Here is a 23,299-nt window from a genome sequence, read left to right as displayed (position 1 = left end):
TAGCTTGGAGTGGGCCTTCCTTTATACAGTGATGTCCCGCCTTCGTTTCGGACCTGAATACATTGCCTGGGTCAGATTGTTGTATACTGAGCCCACTGCTAGGGTACGGACAGGACGGATAATATCCAGACCTTATGTCGTTGAGCGGGGTACCAGACAGGGGTGTCCCCTATCGCCGCTGCTATTTGCACTGGCTATGGAGCCATTAGCGGCCGCAGCGCGCGGTGGTGGGGGGGGTCCCGGCATAGTGGCAGGGGGCAAGAGACATCAAATAGCGTTGTATGCGGATGATCTATTGATCTTCTTAGACAATGTACACAGAGACCTTTCCCGGACCCAGCAGTTACTTTCGCAGTTTGGTGAGCTTTCTGGTCTTCGGGTGAATTGGGGCAAGACCGGCCTGTTTCCGTTGAACGCTACTGTAGCCCCACCATTGGAGTTGGGAAATGTCCAGTGGGTTCCAAGATGCCTCTCATACTTGGGGGTCAAGATTTTCCATGACCCAAAGGATATAATAGACAGCAATATTGGAGGCTCATTGCGTTCCCTCCGTTCCAACATGGCTTTCTGGCAAACCTTACCTCTATCTGTAGCGGGGAGGGTAGCCATCCTTAAAATGGTGGTGTTGCCTCGCCTTCTGTATCACTTCACGGTCCTGCCGGTATGGATTCCTAAGGCCATATTTGCAGAACTAGAATCCATGGTCGTGGCCTTTATCTGGGGGGGTGGACGGAAGCGAGTGGCTCTGGCCAAACTTCAGAGGCGGTCCACAGACGGAGGCCTAGCAGTCCCGGACTTTGAGGCTTACTACTTGGCAGCGCAATTCCAATGGTTAGCGCAATGGATAGCCAACAGATCAGCAACAGGGTTGGGGGTAAAGGCATTTACTCCCCCAGAGACTAGATTATACGAACCATTGTTGGGGTGTCCGGGTACTGGGTCGCATGATTCCCTTGAATTTAAAGTCCTTGCGCGCTGTTGGAGGAGCTTTTTGCGTAAACTTAAAGTAAAGGCCCCTTACTCCCCCGACCTACCCCTCTTGTCCCTAAGAGCTTTGCCCCATCGGGGTGACTGGGGAGGACTCCAGTCCTGGGTGGAGTCCGGGATACAGACGGTAGGAGCACTATTTAAGGAGGGGGCACTGATGCCGTTTGAAGTCCTTCGGACACAATTCGGTCTACAGGGAGGACACTTCTTATTGTATGGCTCAGTAGTGGCTAGTATCAGGAAACACTGGCTGACACGGACAGGAGAGCTCACTACACAAACAACCTGTACATATTTGGCGACTTCTTCTGGCACCTTTAAGGCAGTTTCTAATCTCTACAGCAGGGTTCAAGCGGATAGGAACATACCTTTGACTCAACTCAAATCGTCATGGGAAGTAGACCTGGGCACAACTATATCCGATGTGGACTGGGAGCGTATTCTGGGGGGCTTCCCCAAAATGACTCGCAATGCCAGATTTAAGCTGATTAATTTTTATGTACTTCATAGGGCATATCTCACCCCTGAGCGGATCAGCAGGTACTTTGAAGTGGAAGGAGTAAATTGCCCGAGGTGCGGACTAGAGAAGGCAGAATTTAGGCATATGTTCTGGAGCTGCCCTACGGCGGAGGTGTATTGGGCGGAGGTGAGCCGTCTGGTGGCTGGAGCGATAGGAAGAGAAGTCCCTTGCACAATAGGGCATTGTCTGCTTGGCTGGTTTCCACGCACGGCTAAGTACAAAATAACCAACAGGTTCCGGGACTTGGCCTACGTACTGGCCAAGAGGGAAATAGCGATGTCCTGGAAGAATCCAGTTGGGCCGAGACTGTCCCTATGGACCAGAGAATTAACTAGGTGGGCTGGGTGTGAGAGCGCTGTTTTACATAGCGAGGCCAGAAGGGGTTGGCGGCCCCTGGAGGTGGCGCAAGGTTGGGACGCGATATTAGACTCCTTTAAGGAGGAATGCCGATTAGGTCCAGTCCCCTGATTGAATGATGTTTGGATGTTTTGAGAAGTTACCAATAGTCCCAATCCATTGGTGCCAGTACAGATGACCCCGGGGCAGGATCCTACGGTTGGACTAGACGGGGTAAACACTCTCACACTGTGAGCGGAGGATTGACTCCTTCATAGCACACCTACATACAATACAAATGTCCAGATAAGCTACCAGTACCATCACTGGGGGGTGGGGCACTGTTGGGGAGGTTGAGGGATGGGGGGGTAGGGTAGTTGTTGCAACATCAGATTGCTGTTAGTGCAGAGATGTGTAGATTGAAAAAGCTCTTGATCTCAGAGTCTATGTAGGTCACTGTATATTCTCTTATACTATGTTTACCTAATCATTGGTTGATCGAAATTGCAATAAACTTTGTTTACAAAAAAAAATAATGTGTCCAACTTAGTACCTGTGCTGCACTGTAAAGCATGCATCCAAAGTGGGAAAAGTTTCAAAGTTTACCAAGCTATAGTATTTTTAGACAGTGCATAACCTATACCACACATTGCACATGCATCCTTGATTACAGTGCAAAGATGTATATATTGCGCAGATTGTCCATCAGCGTTAACTTAATAGATATGGCCCTGTCTTGCTTTCTCCTCTTACAAAATTTAGTCCTGCAACTTTTGTTGCTGCGCTGATTTGCATGGATTTTTAGTAAATCTACCCCATAGTTTGTAAACAAAACCAAGATATATTAACGCCTCCAATGATTTTGCTATTATTGAACCAAGATACTAGTAAATTAATATGTTAACCCTGCAAGAGTTTTAATAACAAATGGAGCAACATTAAAATCTATCAAACAGATACAAGTAAGATTTTTGTACAACACATTTTCTAAAATGAGTTTTTATAACGTTAGACTCAAATGAGAGGACAAAGGAAAAGGAGGCACATTGAAATAGGGTAATTGCCTAGGATCCTGCAATTTAGTCAACAGGTAAACCATTAGATCCCAGGATCCTTGTTTCATGTTGCACAATTTAACCACTAGATGAAGAGGCAGGGGGCGTGGTTATTCACAAAGGGAAGTGGGTGGCAGAGGCTACATGCAGTCTGGACTTGAGGTTTCAAAAATACATCTTCCTGAGTCAACATTCTGGATTTGGCTCTGGTCTTCAGTGGCTCAGACACCTCTAGAAAAGTGAATTGCCCAAAAAGCTGACATTTTGTTGCAGGATCAGCTGTTAATTTATTTTCTCCACCCTATGTCCCTGACTGACTTCATGAAAATCAAAGTTTAAATTACACCTGAAACCCCTCTTGTCAACCATCAATGAGCTGGTGAGTTCGTTAAAGCATCTCGAGGTACATCATCTTGAAATCACAAGGGCTCAACGCTCACCCGTTACTCACACATCTCACTCTCCTCTCACATACACACACACACTCAACCGTCATCCAGCTGTTACATGGGCATGCCACTAGCTCAGCACTCATGTAGGCGCACTCTTCACTCAGCACTCACAATCATAACTATGCATTCACACCACTCACAGTCACTCAGCACTCACATGGGCACACCTCTCACACAGCACACATTAAATTACCCAACCCTCATAAACATGCACATATGTCTACAAATGCACTTATAGAATATCTGTACTTCCAGTAGTACTAGATGCCTATTTAGTTCCATCCACAACCACAAGATGGGTGTAAGAGGGAAGAGTATACTGAGGCTGGTGGATAGAACAGAAAGGGTGATTGGGCTGAGGATGAGTGCGCTGGTGTGGGGGTGAGATCAGTCTTAGTCAGTGAGGATGAGCCGTGAAGGAGTGGTATTGTGGTACAAAAAGGGAATGCAGGCAAAAGCTGCTAGAGAGGGAATATATACCTGTATTTGAGGAAATCGCATCCTGTTTTTAACTCCCCATGCTGTCTGTCTGCTCAGCTGTTGCCCTGGAATTCATGAAGACCAGCATGGAGAGTCACCCACAAGAAGCACTATTTTTTTTTTTTTTTTTTTTTTAAATAAATACAAACAGGAAACACATTGTTTTCTGTCTGTATTTTTCTCTAAAATGAGTAAAAAGTGAAAACTGTGAGCCTTAATCATGATTAAGGGGTCGTCCTCTTGAACACTGTCATATCATTACGTTTTAATGGGCAGTCGTGTTAGGTAAGGGAATACCCTTCAATTGCTAATAGGAGTGCAAAAGGACAGCAGCACACACCTTCTGCCCAATCAAGTGCTTTACTCAAGGTAAATAATGTTGGTGGAGCCAATGTCCTCTCCAGTTGTGCCCCTGCTTGCAGCACTGCCCTGGTGGATTAGGTCCACCAGCACCATCAGTCCATCCTGTTGAGGAAAACTGGTGGTGCTGGCGGTCCAACCGTGGCGGTAGCACCACTGTCGTAATGTTTCGGTCGGACCGCCACATTGGCGACAGTCCAACCACCACCGTGTGACCACCAGGGTCGTAATAAGGCCTAAAGTGTCATTCAACCACAATACCTGAAGTAGTAGTACCTTAGGGCATCATGGTTCCTTGGCAACACAGCAACAGGCCTCCTCATCATTGACCCTCGCTGACTGCACGTCACACCCGAATTGCTTCCTAGTCTCTTTGTCTTCCCTCTGCTCAACCACAACTCTAGCAGCACGGCTCAGTTCACCAGATAACAAAACATGAAAACAACTACAGTTAACACTGTTAACCTCCTGGCCACAAAAGACTTAATCAATGCTGCAAACACTTGTAGACCAACAGAATCACTAGCAGACCAACAAGGGTGTAGCTTCAGGGAGGGTGTATGGGGTGTGACACCCCCGAAATAAATTCATTCTTGACTCAGCAGTTGAGTCTGGGGGCCCAGAATCGGATCTGCTATGCCTGAATTAGTTTTTCCCCTGTGTTTAGCTGGGAAATGTGAGATTCACATCCACTGAATCTAACCAACTAGGCTATGTCCCTGACAACCAATGTCTTCTTAAATAGTTCTATAGTGAATCCTGTCAACTCCTTGAATACAGTTATTGTTAGACTTGGCATCCTTGGTGTGGTCTCCCCTAACTTTTTGCCTCTTTTTTCCAGGTTGCTGGTTTGTGCTGGACTCTGTTTTTGCTGTTTTTGTTACCCTGGGCACTTTACCACTGCTATCCAGTGCTAAAGTGAAGGTGCACCTATGCAAAATGCATGTGTAATTCGATTTCCATGATTCACATATTTGATTTACTGGTAAGTCCCTAGTACAGTGCACTAGAGGTGCCCAGGGCCTGTAAATCAAATGCTACTAATGGGCCTGCAGCACTGGTTGTGCCACCCACATTAGTAGCCCCGTAAACATGGCTCAGACCTGCCACTGCAGTGTCTGTGTGTGCAGATTGTAACTGCCAATTCGACTTGGCAAGTGTACCCACTTGCCAGGCCTAAACCTTCCCTTTTCGTACATGTAAGACACCTCTAAGGTAGGCCCTAGGTAGCCCCATTGGCAGGGGTGAAGTGTATGTTTAAGGTAGCACATATACTAATGTGTTTTTCATATGTCCTGACAGTGGAATACTGCCAAGTTCGGTTTTCAATGTTGCAAGGCCTATCTCTCTCATAGGTTGACATGGGGGCTACCTTTAAATATGATTAAAGTGTAGATTCCCTTTGGGAACAAATAGACATGTGGAGTTTGGGGTCTCTGAGCTCACAATTTAAAAAGACATCTTTTAGTAAAGTTGGTTTTGAGATTGTGTGTTTGAAAATGCCACTTTTAGAAAGTGGCCATTTTCTTGATTAAACCATTCTGTGACTCTGCCTGTTTGTGGATTCCCTGTCTGGGTTAGTGTGACAGTTGGGCTGTTTGCACCTCTCTCTAGACAGTGACACAAAGGGAGCTGGGGTGTAGCCTGCATTTCCTGATGAACCATCTGTGCTAGTGGGGAGGGGAGGAGTGGTCTCTTAGACCTGAAAGGGCTGTGCCTGCCCTCACACAATACAGTCTCCAACTCCCTGGTGTGTGTCTGGGGCCTGGCCTGGGCAAGGCAGGATTTTACAAACAAGAGAGACTTTCGCAAAATGGGTATAAGAAGAGCACCCAAACCCCTGGAAAATTAGATCACTTCTGGACATCAAGAGGAACATCTGCCTGGAGAAGAGCTGACAGCTGAGGAGAAGTGCTGCCCTGCCTGTGACTGTGTTTTGTGGAGCTATCCTGCAGTTGCTGCTTCTGCCTGTGAAAGGGGACAGAGACTGGATTTGTTGTGCATTCCTGTGTGTGAAGAAATCTCCAAGGGCTTGTCCTGAGCTTGCCTACTGTTGTTGAAGACTCAGGGCCATCAAAGACTTCTCCTGCCAGCACCTGGAATATCTTCTGAGACTCCTGCTGAACCAAGTGGTGTCCCATCCAGTTCCCGGGGCCTTCGAAGGTGAAACTGGCAGATCAAGACTGAAAATCCACACATTTCGAGACGCAGGCGAGAAACAACGCGCCGCCAGGTTCGTGGCTGAAATTGACGCTCCTCCTGAAAGCTGGAAGATCGATGCACGCAGATGGAGAAATTACACTCAACACCCGCTGACAGAGGCTGATAACATCGCAACCCACATAGCGCGGTTTGCCTGATACCGTGCGGCCAGATTTTCGATGCAACATCGCTGGGCGCTGGAAAACAGCACGCCACTCTCCTGTGGAGAGAAGAACCAACGTGACTGGAAGAGGAGAAACGACGCACTGTCTCGCTTGTGGGTGAGGAATCGCCGCATCACTAGCCCTCGCCGATGCACACAAGCCTGTGCATGTTATTTTGATGCTACCCAGGTACTTTTCAACGCTAACAGTGTTTTTACTGTTTTCTCAAGGATGTAAGACTCTTTTTGCTTTTTAATTAATAATTTGACTTGTTTATGTTGGATTTTTGTCGTTTTGGGTTTGTTTTGTTTAGATAAATATTACCTATTTTTCTAAACCTGTGTTGTGTCATTTTGTAGTGTTTTCACCGAGTTACTGTGTGTGTTGGTACAAATACTTTACACCTAGACTCTGAAGTTAAGCCTGCCTGCTTGTGCCAAGCTACCTAGGGGGTAAGCGGGGATTAACTGAGGGTGATTCTCCTTTATCATGACTAGAGTGAAGGTCCTTGCTTGGACAGGGGGTAACCTGACTGCTAACCAAAGACCCCATTTCTAACAGTTATCTTCCCAGAGGAACTCTAAATGCCTTACATAAACCCTCCCTAAAACAAACATGCCTTGAAACAAGAGATCCTTTTTTTAGGCTTAGGTATCTTTACAGACATGTTGCCTGGATTACAAGGGTTCAAAGGCTACACAAAACTTACCCCAATGGACAGGATGTTTTACGGGGTGGGTTTCAATTATGCCAACAAATTTACCTATACTGTTTAGCCAGCGGCCAGGTAAATAATGATGAAATACCTGAATATTATTACAACATGATTTTTTAGTGCATTTTAAATCGCTAAAAAATTGCTACACCTTTTACTTATAATACAAGTTTTGTTTGTGGACGTTTTTGCTCACTTCAAATGTGTGTTTTAACAACATTATTTAAATCAATCATTTCACCAGTGGTGGACAGGAATTGTGAGTAAAGTCTAAGGAGCATTAGCTATTACATGATTATATATAGCCAATTTCAAGAAAGTAGCGCCTGTTGCTATGAGAGTTGGGCATCATTATTCCATAGTGGAGTTTGCTGTGATCACTTTAAATGTCCATGGCAGCATGCAGGACTAGCAGTTCAAAAGACAGAGCCTACATTGTTTGTTTAAAATATGTTTACACACTCACCTCCATCTAAACACTGCATACATGAAACACCTGCAATCCACCATAAAACGATCATTTCTAAAACAGATGTTTTCTTTCCTATGAGCATGGCATAAGGATTTCAAATTAGAATTGGTCTGCCTAAGCCATTACAATGTTTGGATCAGTAAACTGTATCACTGTGAATCTCTTCTTTAACAAAAATGTTTGATGACCTTTCTCCTATCAAAAGTATTCCTTCCGGCTCATCTCACAAGATCTCTCTTCCATTTTCCCACTTTACCAGTGGGTTTTCCCTCCCTCTCATTATTCCCCCTTTGGTGCTTTGAAATGTTTTTTGAGTTAAGTAAGCTCTAAGAAAGACATCAGTGTGACTTAATATTCAGACAGTGAAACATGGGTACAGAGACTGATAAAGGGACACTGATATAAAACACTGAAAATTAATGGCACTCTTTGCTAAGAAGGGTTTGCTCATTCACTAAAAAACATGGCAGCCCTGCTGAAAAATGTTAGTACTCTCTATAAATAAGTATAGTAGCTTGATGGAATATAATGAAACTAATATTGTGGCACATAACGGGTTACTGAATTAATAATAACAAATATGTTAATGAAAGGTTAATAAAATCTAGCCCCATACTGTAAGGAAAAAATATTTAAAAACGTGATATGTAATAAATTAGGGTAGTAGCTATTTACCTGGCCACCAGGTCAAAAGTGATTTTTTTCTGCTATTTACTTGACTGCTGCCTAAATAGTAGAAATGATTTACTATTTGGCCAGCGGCCTTGAAAATCACAGAGAAACTTCACTATTTACCCAGCCACTAGCTAAATAATAGAGATTCTGCACTGTTTGGCTGATGGTCATGCAAATACCAGAAAAACGTCACTGTTACCCAGGGGCCAGCTAAGTAGTAGAGATTTTTCACTGATCAGCCATGCAAATAGCAGATGAACTTCATTAATTAATTGGTTGCTGGCCAACTAGTAGAGATACAGCACTGTTTGGTGCAAAAAGTAGAAAACCTTCACTATGTACCCAGTTGCTAGTTAAGGAGTAGAGATTCTTTACTGTCCAGCTGGCAGCAATACAAATATCAGGAAAGCTTAAATATTTACCAAGTTGCTGACCAAATAGTTGAGATTTTGCGCTGTCTGGCTGGCAGACATGCAAATAGCAGAAAATCTTCACTATTTACCCGTCTGCTGGCTAAGCACTAGAGATTCTGCACTGTGCAGCAGTTGACCATGCAAATAGCATAAACACATCCCCATTTACCCAGCCACTGGTTAACTAGTAGAGACTGTGCACTTTTCATCCAGCACCTGTGCAAATAGCAGGGAAACCTCAATCTTCACACAGCTGCTAGCTAAATAGTAGATTCTGTGTTGTTGCCGGTTAAATAGTAGAGATTCTACACTTTTCTTCTAGCAGCTGTGCAAATAACAATACTTATCTGGCTGCTGGCTAAATATTAGATATTCTGTGCTGTTCAGATGGCAGCAGTGCCAATAGCAGACAAAAGGCACTATTGACCTATCTGCTAGCTTAACAGTAGAGATTCTGCACTGTTTTGCTGCCAGCCAGGCAAATAGCAGAAACTCTTCACTATTTACCATATCACTGTCTAAATAGTAGTGATTCTGCACTGTTTGGCTTCTATTCTTTGGTATCTCCCTCCCCCCCAAAGGCTGCCAACATCCTGTCCAAAGGGGACCCACTGCCTGAGGGTTGTTAGCTCATCAGTTGTTTGAGATAGAAATCACAGTCACAAACTACCAATCAATGCCTTCCTAAATTGGAAAGAGGAGGGAGGAAACCCCTTTCATGGTCCCTCCTGTTTGCAACTCAGAAACAATTGCAAAATTCCTGTTACTAGTCTAAAGACATTTCTAACTCATAACAAGGGGTTTGAACATAATTTTGTGGTCACTAATCTTGGGATATTTTGTAAACAAGGCGTTCAATATTAAAAACTGGCTTTGATGCAGACAGTAACTTATAGGTCTAAACGTCCATAAAGTATGAATGTTTCCAAGTTATTTTGAAAGACATAGTATAGAAGACCTAACCCTTACACTGTGGGCCATGACAAAGCAACTTGGGAGGCCCTTAATGGAGCTGTCTCGTGCTCCGCAAAGGTCCTATTCCTTTAAATTTACATGCAGATGTGACTAATGATAAGAAGGATTAGAGCCTTTGCAAGACTAGTTAAAGCTGTCTACTGGTCTAAAGCTATATACTTGCTCTTCCTCACAAAGTAATGGGACTAACAAAGGGCCAGATTGACGATTACCAAAAGGCTCCATGTTATGAGAGCACTTTTTTTTCTGCAGCAGATCACAGCATTCTGGAATTCTTAATTCTGGTTCAGTTCAATAAAACAAATCACAATAAAAAACCTGAAAACAATGATTTGTAAAACCAGAAATGGAAATTTTTAATCACAGTAACATAGAGCCAACTAATATTTAGGGAGATTTTATCAAAATAGAAACAATTGCATAAGTAGCCATTAGAGGAAGTATTTAATTGAGAAGCCACAAGCAAAGGAATGGGACTATAATTGAACTAAATGTCATTGGAATATTAATTAATTTTCCTAGCAAATCAGAGGAAGGCATATAGGCAACAAAGACAGAAAAAAGAACTCACAGAGACTTTTTATTCATTAACTTTATTACAAAAAATGTAAGAAATAACTCACTGACTAAGCAGAGCCATTTTGCCACTTCAGTTCTTGTGACCTACTGATTGATCATTTCACAAATCCACTTTAATACTCACTTCCAGACAGGGGATGTGGATCCACTATTGAGGTTTCAGAACTGATGTGGGGTGTTTATCTTTCAAAGATCATTTTCTGGCTGTCACTCAGACACAGCCCTTGTGGTAGGTGATGGCTCTCACAGCAGCAACATAGTGCTGGCTCCAAGAGAAGTATCCAAAGAAAGGACACAATGAAGATGAGCACCTGGCTGTCATCAGCCTTTCCAAATGGCAGGCACAAACAAAAAGTCAGACCTTTTTAGAAACTTTGACACCTTTAACTTGAGAAACCTATGACCTACTCCTTACTTCTACCATCTACCCAATGTTGTCACCAAGGAAGAAATAAGCACCAGCTTTTTGCTAAAAAAAGGACCTCACACAATGTTTTTGGGTAGCCTTTTCACCATTCTCCCTCATTTCAGTTCTGGGGCTCCACACTTTAGCCTGAGGGATGCCGTCAATACACTTCCAGTGTTTAGGGAAATTGTATCTACTCTCCATCACGCAAATTTGTATCCCACTTGTCCATGCGCTAAGACTTTCATCATACAAGACGTCTTACTGCTTCGCACTTAGAGGCAGATTTACTAAGGGCATGTTTGCCCTTGCATCACGTAAGGTGACCCAGTGTACCACAAACCAGTAAATTAGATTTACTAAGCTACGCAAAAGCCACCTTGCACGGCTCTGCGTGGCTTACTAAATCCAGAGCAACGCAACACAGCACAAATTTCTGCTTTGTATTACTGTGCTTTGAGAAGATGTTCCAGGAGTGGAGCATGGGTTTTCTCATGAATCCACCCATGGATTTTGGTGCAAATCCCCAATTTACTAATAGGAGTAAATCTAGAACTGAATCAAAATGGCACACCCAAGAGAGGCATAATAAGGAGAAATATCAGTATTGCTCCTTGTATTTTTCCCAATCTATGCATACTGCATTTTTCAGCACACATAAAAAGAGGAAAGTGCCTCAAAGGATTGCTTTTGTGCAGGAGAGTTCACCTTCCTGCACAACCAAATCTTACTTGTAATGCAGGCACCTTTGCAGCATTGCACAAGGGTGCCTGTGTTGGGTCTTGGCAGCACAGAGTGCACTAGTGCATGGAGAGAGCAGAAATACTTCATATCTTGGTAGATATGGCACATTTCTGCTTGCTGTCTGTCACGCTATGCTGGTATGCTGGGTCCTTATCTACCTACCCCTGTTGTCCTGGTTCTCGTAGGCTTGGCACTCCTACTCTTCCTGATTTAGTTCACACTGATTCTCCTTGCCCTGGTCCTTGTGGTCCACCTGGTAATACCTCCCCTTGTCCTGGTCCTCCTTATTAGGCCCTCTTGGGCTGGGCTTGGTCGTTTTGGTCCTGGTCTGGTCCCAGTGGCCCCTGTGGATCTGGTTGTCTTGGTTCCCCTGATCCTAACCATCCTGGCCCTAATTCCCCAGTTCCTAGTCCTCCTGCTCTAAATGGAACTTCAGGACTTGGTTGCTTAGATCTGTCCTTTCTGGTCCACCTAGTCCTGTTCCTGCTCCTGCTTATGGTGGCTCTTCTAGTTCACCTAATCCTCACCATCTGGTTCCTGAACTTAATGGCCTTAGTCCACATACTCCTGGCATGGCTAGTTTTCCAGGTCCTCCTCCAACATGTCATGATACTCTTGGCTCTGGTCCTCTTGCTTGTCATCTTGGACTAACTTATCCACTTTATGCTTGGCCTCCATTTTTAGGTCATCCTGTTCTTAGCTCCTCTTAGCCACCCAGCTTGGTCATCACGGTTCCAGTCATCCTGGCCTTCCTTTTCCTGGTTCTCCTTTTCCTCCTCATCCTTGCCCTGCTTGCTCTGGTATGCCAGGTTCTGATATTCTGTGCCTCTGTGAATTGAGCTTCCTGTGCCCCTTGAGCTTCCTGTTCCCCTTGATTGGGGTACCACTGGCCCTAATTGACCTGGTCCTCTTAGCTCCTGTCCTATTAGGTTTGGTTGGTTACCTTGCCATCTCCTCTTTATTTTTCAGGTCCTGTTGTCCTAGTCTTCCTCACTTTCAATCTGGTTGCTTAGCAATGCTCTTCTTATTCCTGGTTTTCACGATTTGTTTTCTCTTCCTGGTTTTGTGTCCACTAGACTTGATCCTTATGTTTCCGGTCTGCCTTGTTTGGGTCTTGTATGACTAATTCTCTTGGTTTTGGTACATCTGGCCACCTATGTAATTACAGGCCATCTTCTCCTAGCTATTTCTTTGCTTTCCTGATCCTCTTGACCCTCGTTCATTTAACCTGGTCCTTCCCACCCTGGTCATCTGATTCCCAGTACATCAGTTTCTGGTCCTGCTGGTCCCCAGGTCTACCTGGCCTCTTGTGTCCTGGACCCCTTAAGTCTTGCCCTCTTAGCTCTTGTCTTTGGATTATACTTGCCCTTCTGCCATGTGCCTCATGGTACATGTGGCACTGCAATAACGGTCTGGGGCCCCTTGGTCCTGGTTCTAGACCTCCAGCTCCAGTCCACTTAGTCTTCCTGGGTCTAGCTGTTCTGGTCCTCCTGATTTTCCTCACCTTGGTCCTGTTACCCTCAGGTCCACTTAGTACTCTGGGCCCTGGCACTCACAAGCCTGATCCTGGTCCAATTCACACTGATCATTCTAAACCTCCTTACTCTGGTCCTCCTTACTCTGGCCCTCCTGGTATTCTTGGTACTGACAGCCTTGTCTTCCTTGCTTCTGCTGACCCCGGTCCTATTGGCCTGGATCTTGTCTTCCTGGATCTGATCCTGATCCTCTTGGTCCTGGTCTGCATGCTGCTTGTCCTTGTACTGCTACACAAACTCATCATGGTCCTTCTTTATCTGGTCCTCCTGGGCCTAGCCATCCTGTTGATCATCTTTCTGGCCATCCTGTTCCTAATCCTGTATCCTGGACCTCTAAGCTATGATCATCCTGATCCTGATGTCACTGGTCCTGATCCTTGTGTTCACCCCCTCGCCACCACCATGGCCCACCTGGTCCTGGTACCAAGGATTCTGATCCTCTTTGTCCTGATATTCTTGGTCACCTAAGTCCTTTGTTTCCCAGTCCACTTAGAACTTTTCCTTCTGACACTTACTGCCTGTATCCTGGCCTCATCTACTTGGCAGTCCTTCCCATGGCCATGCTATTCTTGTTTTTCATACTTCTTGTCCTTATCGAGATCCTGGGCCCATTGTCCCTGATCCTCTTGATCCTGTTCCTTAAAATGTTGGTTCTCCTGGATCTAGTTCTCCTGGACCTGACCCACCTGCTGTCTTAGTCTTGGTACCATGGTCCTGATCGTCGCAGTCCTATTTGCCCTATTGTTCTTGTTATCATAAACGTTTCCTTTTGGCCATCATGGCCCTTCCTGGTTCCCCCAGTCTTGGCCCATCTGGCCCTGTTCCTTCTTGGTCCTCTTGGTCCTAGTCACCTTGTCCTGGTTCTGCTTACTGTCAACCTCCTAGCCCTAATACCACAAATCCTGGTCCCCTCAGACTCCTCCTTGTTGTTATGGTCCAGGGCCTTCTGTTCCTTCTACCTCTGGTCCTTCTGGTCCTTCTGTTCCTTTGGCCCCTTGTCCACTGGGTCTAGATCCCCCTGTTTCACATCTTTCTGGCCCTCTTGATCCTTCTCATCTCGATACCCCTAGTTCTGTTTTTTTATTGTCCTGTTCCCCATCGTCTATTTGTTCCTCGTCCTCTCTGGCATTGGTAACCCTGGTCCTCATAGATTATGTTTCTCTCAGTAAGGTTCTTCTTGTACTTGTCCTCTTGTCTCTGGTCATCCTAGCCTCCCTAGTGCTCCACCTCGTGGCGCTTATTCTGCTACTTTTGACCCTCCTCCTGCTTCCTTCCCCAGTGCCCCCTCCACAAAGACTTTCTTCAGGTACAGCCTCCAAACCTGTCACAGATTTTTATTTTGGCTTCCAGATTTCTTTTGCTGAGAAAGCACTGTCATAGAGAAATGAGGGCCCAGTAGCGACAGGACCTTGCCAACTTAAAACACTGTTTAACATGTTAAATATCAAAACTACCATTCCCAAGATGCATTGTGCAGGTGACTAAAATGTCAGTGTGGCTGGAGGGGCTTCTCGTGAAAGAAATCAAAAAGCATCAATGGCCTAAACTCACTTTGCAGGGTGAATAGTATGAAAAAATGTGTTTATTCACAGGCAGCAGAGTGAACTATGAATTACCCAGATGCATTACTTATCTATCTCCTTCCACTTCCCCATTCCACAGAAGTCCCATTACAGTGTTTCACCCAATTTACGTCCTTTGAGTACCCCAGAGCACTGCCTCCAAGCACCAATACTGTGCGCCCCCCTCGCTCTGGGGCCAGATACCACCTACCTGTCTGAATTCCCTGTTTGCTGCTGCTTGTTGACTGCTGTTGTTTTGCCAGATGTGAAATACTAAGCATGCACAATCCCCCTCAAAAAGAAGCCTAAAGCTAGCACATGGCCTTCCATGAGAAGCCCAAAAAGAGCTTAGCCGTCATAAGGAGAATCATGAACATTTAAAAAAAATTACTTTCATGAGTGAATAAAACATTTATGTGACATGCTTTAAAAACATACTCAATGTTCTTTGATGACAGCCAAATACTCCCTGACTGAAGCGCAAATATCAGTGTGCCATATCCTGAAGCTTTGGATTGATTTCTACATGTCTTATTTGAATATTAAAATAGCTTATATGTTTTTCTTCAAAATGATTTTGAGTTTTTTTTCATCTGTAAACAGCTTAGCTTAATTCATTCAAGTACCCTTTTGCAAACTATTGTACATTTGTGCATACGCTTACTTTCAAATGCTTCACACATGTTGCATCCCCATTACACAATGGCCACCACACTGATTTTGCCTGGAGTCCCCTTTTTCTTTAAGGCTTGCTAAATAAGGACCTCCTTCACACTAACCAACCACTGGTCAAATTGTACATCATCTCTATTATTTAGTCTACAGCCAGCTGAACGGTTGAGATTATGTACTATTTTGCCTGCAGCTGGGTAAATAGACACTTCCATAAATTTAAATATTACATCATGATTAAACTATGTGCATTGGGCATAAATGTTCAGAATCCAAAAAGAAGGTCCCCACAATAGGATACATCCTAGGTTACTGAAGTAAGTTTAAAGATGTGCAGGGTATCATCTTCATGATATAAAAAAAAAACTCAGGGGCATATTTGTACTTTTTTGTGCAAAACTACACTAACGCAGTTTTGCACCAAAAAGTTTAGCACCGGCTTGTGCCATTCCTGAGCACAAGCCGGGTGCCATATTAATGTAATGGAGAAAGCCGGGTAAAGGGTGGGTTAGCGTAAAACAAAAAATGATAGTAGCCGGGTGGGGCTGGCAGTATGGGAGAAGGGGATTTTGTACCAAAAAATGACATTAGGCTGGTTACAGTAAAAAAAAGATGACTATAACCAGCCTAGTGTCATTTATTGGTGCAAAACCATCCTTACCATATGACTCCTGTCTTAGAAAACACAGGAGTCATACCCACCACCCCAATGGCCAGCACAGGGGACCAGTGGCCCCTAGGCATGGCCATTGCATCCTGTCCCATGGAGGCGGCCTGTTCTGCTTTCCCACTTATCTCCTATCGGAGCTTACAGAACCTCTCTGGAATGCACTTCTGAGTTTAAAGAAGACATTTATTGTTATTAATTCTCCCCCACCCACAAGTTCCTGAGAGACGAAATTAGTAGATTTCAAGCACACGTTTAAAAGTAGTTGCAGCAATGAAAGCAAAATATATCACAGTACTTCTCAGTTGCAATGTACACAGCAAATATATATGATTATAGTATAATATAACTGCAAAGCAAAGCATAAAAGTCAAATTCATCACCGTAGGGCCTATAGCTCAGCTTCATCTTTCTGGGGTCTGCAAGTTGATGACTCCGGTCTACTGCGAGAAAGAGATTTTCCACCCAAATGGGAGACTGGCAACTGACATCTAGCTCCAGCCTGAAGTCAAGCAGATTCGAATCTAACTCACTGCAGCCCAGAGTCATCCTTAAAAGCAAACTCAGTGTGAGATCCGAACAACCTTGGAGTGTGGCCAGTTCTCCTGAGCAATTCCGCTCTCAGACTGGATTGCGAGGTAAACACAAAATCTACGTGCTCTTATCAGCTAATGTCTGGTGTGAAGAAAACAGCTTGGTTCATCTTGTGGAAAAACACAGCTTGGAAAAACACAGACATCTGTAATGTCTCAACTGCAATGTATAACCCCACGTTAAAGCCAATAGGCAGCTAACCTAAATATCAAATGTAATGTCTACTGTCATGTCAAAGCCAATAGGCAGCTAAGCTGCTAATGTCATGTCAAAGCCAATAGGCAGCTAACCTAAATATCAAATGTAATGGCTAATGCCATGTCAAAGCCAATAGGCAGCTGAACTGAATACAAAATGTAATGGCTAATGCCATGTCAAAGCCAATAGGCGGCTAAACTGAATACAGAATGTAATGGCTAATGCCATGTCAAAGCCAATAGGCAGCTGAACTGAATACAAAATGTAATGTGCTACTGGTGAACATTGAGCAACTAATATGCTCAGTGGTGAAACACAAAGTCATTGGTCAAACACAATTAATAGCATCACAGGGCCCCAAGTTGGGCACCTGATGGCACTTTAATTAAAAAAATAATTACTTATCTATACTTACCCTACTTACCTGGGATGGGGTCCCCCATCCTCCGGTGTCCCTCTTGTGTGGGTGGGGGTGTTCCTGGGGCTTGAGGAGGGCACCTGTGGACCCATTCCATGGTGTTTAACCATGAAATGGGTCCACAGGTCCCTTAACGCCTGGTCTGACCCATGCGTTAAAGAATGGTACAAAGCAAGCTTTGCATCATTATTTAGCTGCTCCTCCCATCCGTGCGTCTTTTTATCACAGGGATAAATATGGGGCTATGGGGTTAGCACCATTTTTTAGATGGGAATGCCTACATTGCATCTCATTGACGCAAGATAAGTTGACGCATCTGAAAAATGGTGCAAACTCCAATATTTTGCCGTCAAAAATAAATATATAGTTAGTTTTGCGCTGAATTTGCGTAAAAAAATGATGCAAATTCGGCGCAAATGTTGTATAAATATTCCCCTCAGTTCTCCTCACCCCATCCACCTGGAAACTGCATACCTCCTTGCCCCAGTTCACAAGGTGGTGAGTTCTTGTAGTTATTCCCATCATATTGTACTTTTCATGGTTGAAGTGAAGAACACACGAGCTCTAAGTGTGTGGATGTGTGTTTGGCAAAGTTCAGGCAGCTGCTAAGAGGGTGTGGCAGTCCAGACCCAAACAGTGGCTTTGTCACTCACTGCCAGCACATCAGTGGCTATGTCCTTCTGTGAAGAAAGAGAGAGCCAGCATCTCCAGCAGTTCACACACCTCCCCTGAGCCCTGCCTGTGCTTCCCTAATGCCTACAGCTATCCTGCTTACCTCTTCTTACACCAAACGGCACACCGGGGCATGCTCTCTAGGAGCCAGCTTCATGCCCTGCAGCATGAATGCTGCTCTAAGGGGGAGGCAAGATTGTCTCCATGCCTGTTTGCACAGTGTCTGTGTAGTGTTCCCTTACCATATTTGTTGCTGATGTGGTAAGACCAGTCTTTCACTGATGCTCTTGGTGAAATGTGTGTAAAATCATCTCTGAAGCCATCCAACATACATTGTGTGCCCTAAATATAGTCTACAAAAATATCACCCCACATGCACCCATTGCCACACTATGCACAGCCTTTGGCTGTGTGCGGGCAGGTGTATGGTTTGTGAGTTTTGGGGAGTTTTTTCCATTGGGCTCCAATCTGCAGATCCATTGCAGATTTACACTTGGGGTTGCACTTTGTCCCGTGGTAGATATGCCAAAACAAGAATCAGGCAATTTTTGCGCATCAGGGATCCCCCAGACACTCCTCCATGTGTCCTATGAGACCAGGATACCTCTATCTTGACCCCTTTTGAGTGTTTTTATTTATGTTTTCTCCCAGAGGGCCCAGCCAAGAAACAAAATGACAGCTGCAAATTTCCTTTCAGTTTGCGTCCAGAAAATCAGGGTCTTGCTTTTCACCCAGATCGGTGGGTGCCCCCCGGGTACTTGCGGATCAACAAAGCATCCATCTCCCTAGAGATCTATATTTTTTCCTTTAACAACTTCAAAACTACTGAACAGATTTACACTAAATTACAAAAAGGGCTCTTCTTAGACCAAGATCTACCTTTCTGCAATATTTGGGGTAATTCCACTCAGCGGTTTGGGCTGTGCTCTTGTATAAAAACTGCAAAATCCCCATAGACATTGCATGGGGAAAAGCATTTTAGGACCCCCCTTTTCCTCACCCCCGCTTGATTAATCACCCTGAAACTTTCCAGACAGCACCTGAAGTAACTGGTACACTAGTTTGGAAAATTTTGTGAAGATTTGTCAAACAGCACCACAGTTATCTGCAAAACAAAAAACTCTTGATCTATGGGAAAAGGTGGTCCTAACTATAGCTACCTAAAGTCTATCGCCAGTAGGTTTATGTATATATATATATATGTATATATATATATAAATAAATATATATATATATATATATATATATATCCACTTGCCTCCAGGGTCCACAGAAAGGAAACAGCACTCCGAGAATACTGTAAATCAGTTTTATTGACTCACAGCGGAACACGTTTCGGCGTTTACCTCCTTTGTCAACCGCGCGGTCGCCATTTTTAAACCTCTAATGGCTCACGAGGTGTACAACACTTGCCATTTTTTTTGTCCTCATATCACCTTGAATAGCAACGTGAGCACCCTCCTGATCCAACTACCTTATATATTGGGGCTTTTATCAGTCAGTATTCAGAAGTAAGGAATCGCCCAGCACCCTGCATCATTAATAACTGACCAAGAGGTATAATCATTGGATGCCTAGACCTTCCAACAGGTCCTAGAATGACCCTAATTCCATGTTACTCCCATTCCATTTAATCTTTTCATTCAACTCTAAATATCTCACTGAGTTCCACCACTCCTGCCACTTTGGGAAGGAAGGTTAACACCAAGCTTTACATATCCCCCTCCTTGCTAGGAGGATCAAATAGATTATCAGCATACTTTGAGACTTTGAATGAGCCGTAGAACCTGGTGCATGATGAGTCACACCAAACATAACAAGAGGGGATCTTACCTCTACTGTGAAGCCCAGGATATCCAAAATCATCTTACCCACATTTCTCTGAAAGGGTTTCAAGACGTGCAATTTACAAACATATGGCCTCATCCACATCTTGAGCTCCGCACTGCTTATGCTTGCTTTCCACAGCTCCTCTCAACTTGGACAGTTTGGCCGGAATTCAATACACTCTGTGTAAAGTGAAGAAATTATTCCTTTTAAGGCAGCAGATTTAACCACAGTGTAAAGCATGCTCATAGAGAATTGCCGTATCTCTTCCTATTCAGCACTTGACAACTATTATTTCCAGGCCAGATGCGGAGGGCTCTTTTTTTCCTGTGGCCTCCACCAAGTGTCCATACCTGCATGATACCTACTTCTTCCTTGGTATCAGATCTTGAAGATCCTGCTCCATAGGGGTTGTTTCCACATCCTACAACCCCTGGCTCCTTAGCCAAGTGGATATTTGATAGTACTTAAACCTGGAGAGTTACCCATTAGTCAGTTCTTTATACGTGTCCCAAGACAGACCCTTACCCCCTTCCACCATCTGCCCCATGCACAGCATTGCAACATCCCTCAGGTGCTTTTCCAAACTGTCTAACAGGCATTCTGGAGTCCCAAGTGATTCCCATGCTGGAGACCAATTACTATAGTACAGAATTCCCAAAAGTGACCAAACACCAAACCTCATTTTTGCTGTGGCTTTCAAACACTTCAGTCTCACTTTTTTAAAGAACTCAGGTGCCCCAAATTTGCACAAAAACCCAACCCCGACAAGTCACTCAGCATATCACTACATGAGGCCTATTAACGAACCATCTGGGCGATCCATCAGCATTCTGTTATTCTTAAGCTGGTACACCCAGCAATACAACTGAAAGTCTGGCAGCCCCAACCCTCAGTTCTCTATCTTCCGCCTCAACTTCTTCCATGAGAGTTTGACCCCCTTATTGGCCCAATTAAAGGATGTTATTCTTCCCTGTATCTTAGCAAGGAATTTCTTATTGAACTCCAGTGGGATATTATCAAACACAAAAGCAAACTTAGGGAGAATGGACATCTTTACAAGGTTTACTCTACCATACAAAGTGAGATTTTGCCACTTTTTTAACATTATGCCAACCTCTTTATTTACTTTTCCTAAATTCACGTCAGGGAATCTTCTTTATGTCCTGTGTAATTGTTGTCCCCAGATACCTCAATGCCTTGGGGGTTTGAATGTCCTGATACTTCTGGTTCTATATCATTATCTTCATCTTACTATCGTTAATTTCATACCCAGACAGTTTCCCATAAGACTTCACCTCTGCCATCAGACGTGGAATAGCGCTCTCAATCATTGTGGTTTACACCATAAGATCGTCTGCATAGAAGGCTATTTTCCTTGAAAAGGCTCCCACCAGGAAAGGCCTAATTTCCCTGTGTAGCCTCAGGCTTTGCTCCAGAGGTTAAATATATAAATCAGAAAGAATCGGGGACAGAGGACATCCCAGTCTAGTCCCTCTGCTTATCTTCACTGGAGAGGTAAGGTTGCCATTGACTAGTACCTGAGATTGTGATGATTTGTAAATCTTATTCAACACACTTCCTATCTCATCCCCCTCCCCAAACCTCTTTAAAGTGCTTGCAAGATATTTTACATGATCAAAGGCTTTAGCCACATCTAATGTTATTACTGCCAACGGCACCCCTTGTGTTGTAGCAAGGTCTATTGAGCCTATTAAAGAGTGTGTAAGATCTCTCATCTGCCTCCGGGTAGAAAATCAGAGGGGTTTTCTAGTTAGGATCTACTTTCTATAGAAAAAGCTTTTTTTGTTTTGATAATAACTTTGGCTGTGTTTGATGAATCTTCATGAAATTTTCCAAGAATATACGACACTCGCTTCAGAGGCTTCACCTTATAGTCAGTGGTTTTCAGCCAGACCTTTTAATCCATTGGTGTGTTGTTTGTGTCATTTACATTTTTCTCCAGTCCACAACATCATGAGACAATGGGTCAGGTCACTTCAACCTTGCTTAACTTTATTGTGAAGGGCAGCATTCTGCTTTTTCACAAGGAGTACATCTGCCCTCATACTAGTTTCTTTCAGTGCCAGCTGCTAAAATAGCAATGTATGCTTTTTGAGACCACCAAAATATTTGTCATTTTAGCCATTTCTTTAAAATTGATGAGTGCCCAGCAACTCGACCAGCCATGCAGTTTTGCAAAATCATGACAAACCATAGAAGCATTCTCAAAGTCGAAAGGCTAGCAGCCAAAACCAAACCTATTGTCTATGCCAGTGATTGTTATTCTTCTTTTTGGGCAAAGTAATAGTGTCTTTACTATTAAAGTGCTGCACTAATCTAGGTAACTCTCTTCAGATAGCAGCTTCAATAAAAATCTCTGCCTGGTCATCAGTTCATCCATTGATGCCTTTGTTTGAGAAATTAAAGCAGAATTTGAGTTTTGTACATGTAAGTTTTTCTGTTTTCCTTATTGACATTATTCCTCGTGCACACGTTATTGCTCACATTGGTTTTGTGAATAAATGGCCATCCGCTGGCGGGGCCATTTGCATTTGTTTTACATTTACATTTCCAATCTTCTTTTGATGGACTCAAATGTTCAATCATTATCTTGACAAATCTGAAGGCAGTCTTTAGAGTCCATATTTTTAAAGCAATGGATTATGAATGATGGATAGAAGAGATGTTCAAAAGCGCAAATTACTTGAAGGCAGTCAGAGTGTAAATATGATGGGTAACATTTTCCCATTCTTTCTTATTACAGGGAACGTAATGACGTTGAAATTTTTGACTGATGCTTCTGTCACTGCCGGGGGTTTCCAGATTGAATATGTTGCCCTGAACACAGGGGCAGAAGAAAGAAGCAAATCGACTGAAATGCCTGAAACGATCACCTACACTTAGGTCTGATGAAGAGGCAGCCGTGTTTTAGTTCGAACTCGAGATTAGCTATGAAATGGATTAAAACCAACATAGTATAGCGTACAAAATGACCTCAACGTACAACTCATTGAAAACAATCCGTGAAGTCAGAATTGGAATATGAACCTGTAACATGTTTTCAAAGACATTTCATGCGGATTTCCTTGTTGGTAAAGGAAAGATGTTGAAGGCCAACGAAATGGTGTTTTAAAAGATAAAAGTCGCAAACAAAGTATCATTCAATATCATGACCGTTTTATTAACTTTATTTAATCATCACTCACGACAAGCAAGCATATTAGAAAAAAATAAAGCTAAGGGGCGAATGTACAAACCTATTTTATGGTAATGGTTGCAAACAGTCTGATTCAGAGTTTTCATCTGCCAATTAAATTTTTTCTATGTAACAATCACGTTTTATGAGTCAGTAAACTTTTACCAACTCCTAAACTCGTATTTCGACCTTATGCCGATTCACTAATTGGAAATTGTGTGTTCTAGGCTTCCCTTTCAAATACTAAATCAGCATGAGATATATCTATGTTTTGCAACCAAAATTCTCTTGCTAAATATTGAAAAGTTACTGACTTCAATGTTAGCGTGGTGACTCCCTGTGGATGTAAAAGAAGAATTTTATTGAGGAGTAGACAGTGGTCAACTATCAAACTATTTAAAAAAAAAGTTTTAACTCAGT

At 43.6% G+C, this 23,299-nt stretch overlaps 1 protein-coding gene across 1 annotated transcript in view; it reads left to right on the top strand.

Annotated features, from left to right (window-relative positions):
* TNFAIP6 (TNF alpha induced protein 6) overlaps positions 1–23,015 on the top strand; it is a 258,936-nt gene extending 235,921 nt beyond the window's left edge. Inside the window, exon 6 of the mRNA XM_069225213.1 lies at positions 22,448–23,015. Within this exon, the coding sequence (XP_069081314.1) occupies positions 22,448–22,587 (140 nt within the window). The 3' untranslated portion in view covers positions 22,588–23,015. The remainder of the gene's footprint in view (positions 1–22,447) is intronic.
* Positions 23,016–23,299: the final 284 nt, after the last annotated feature.

The sequence above is a fragment of the Pleurodeles waltl genome, chromosome 3_1, assembly GCF_031143425.1.
Source record: "Pleurodeles waltl isolate 20211129_DDA chromosome 3_1, aPleWal1.hap1.20221129, whole genome shotgun sequence".
NCBI lineage: Eukaryota > Metazoa > Chordata > Amphibia > Caudata > Salamandridae > Pleurodeles > Pleurodeles waltl.
This window is presented reverse-complemented; position numbering and strand designations above follow the sequence as displayed.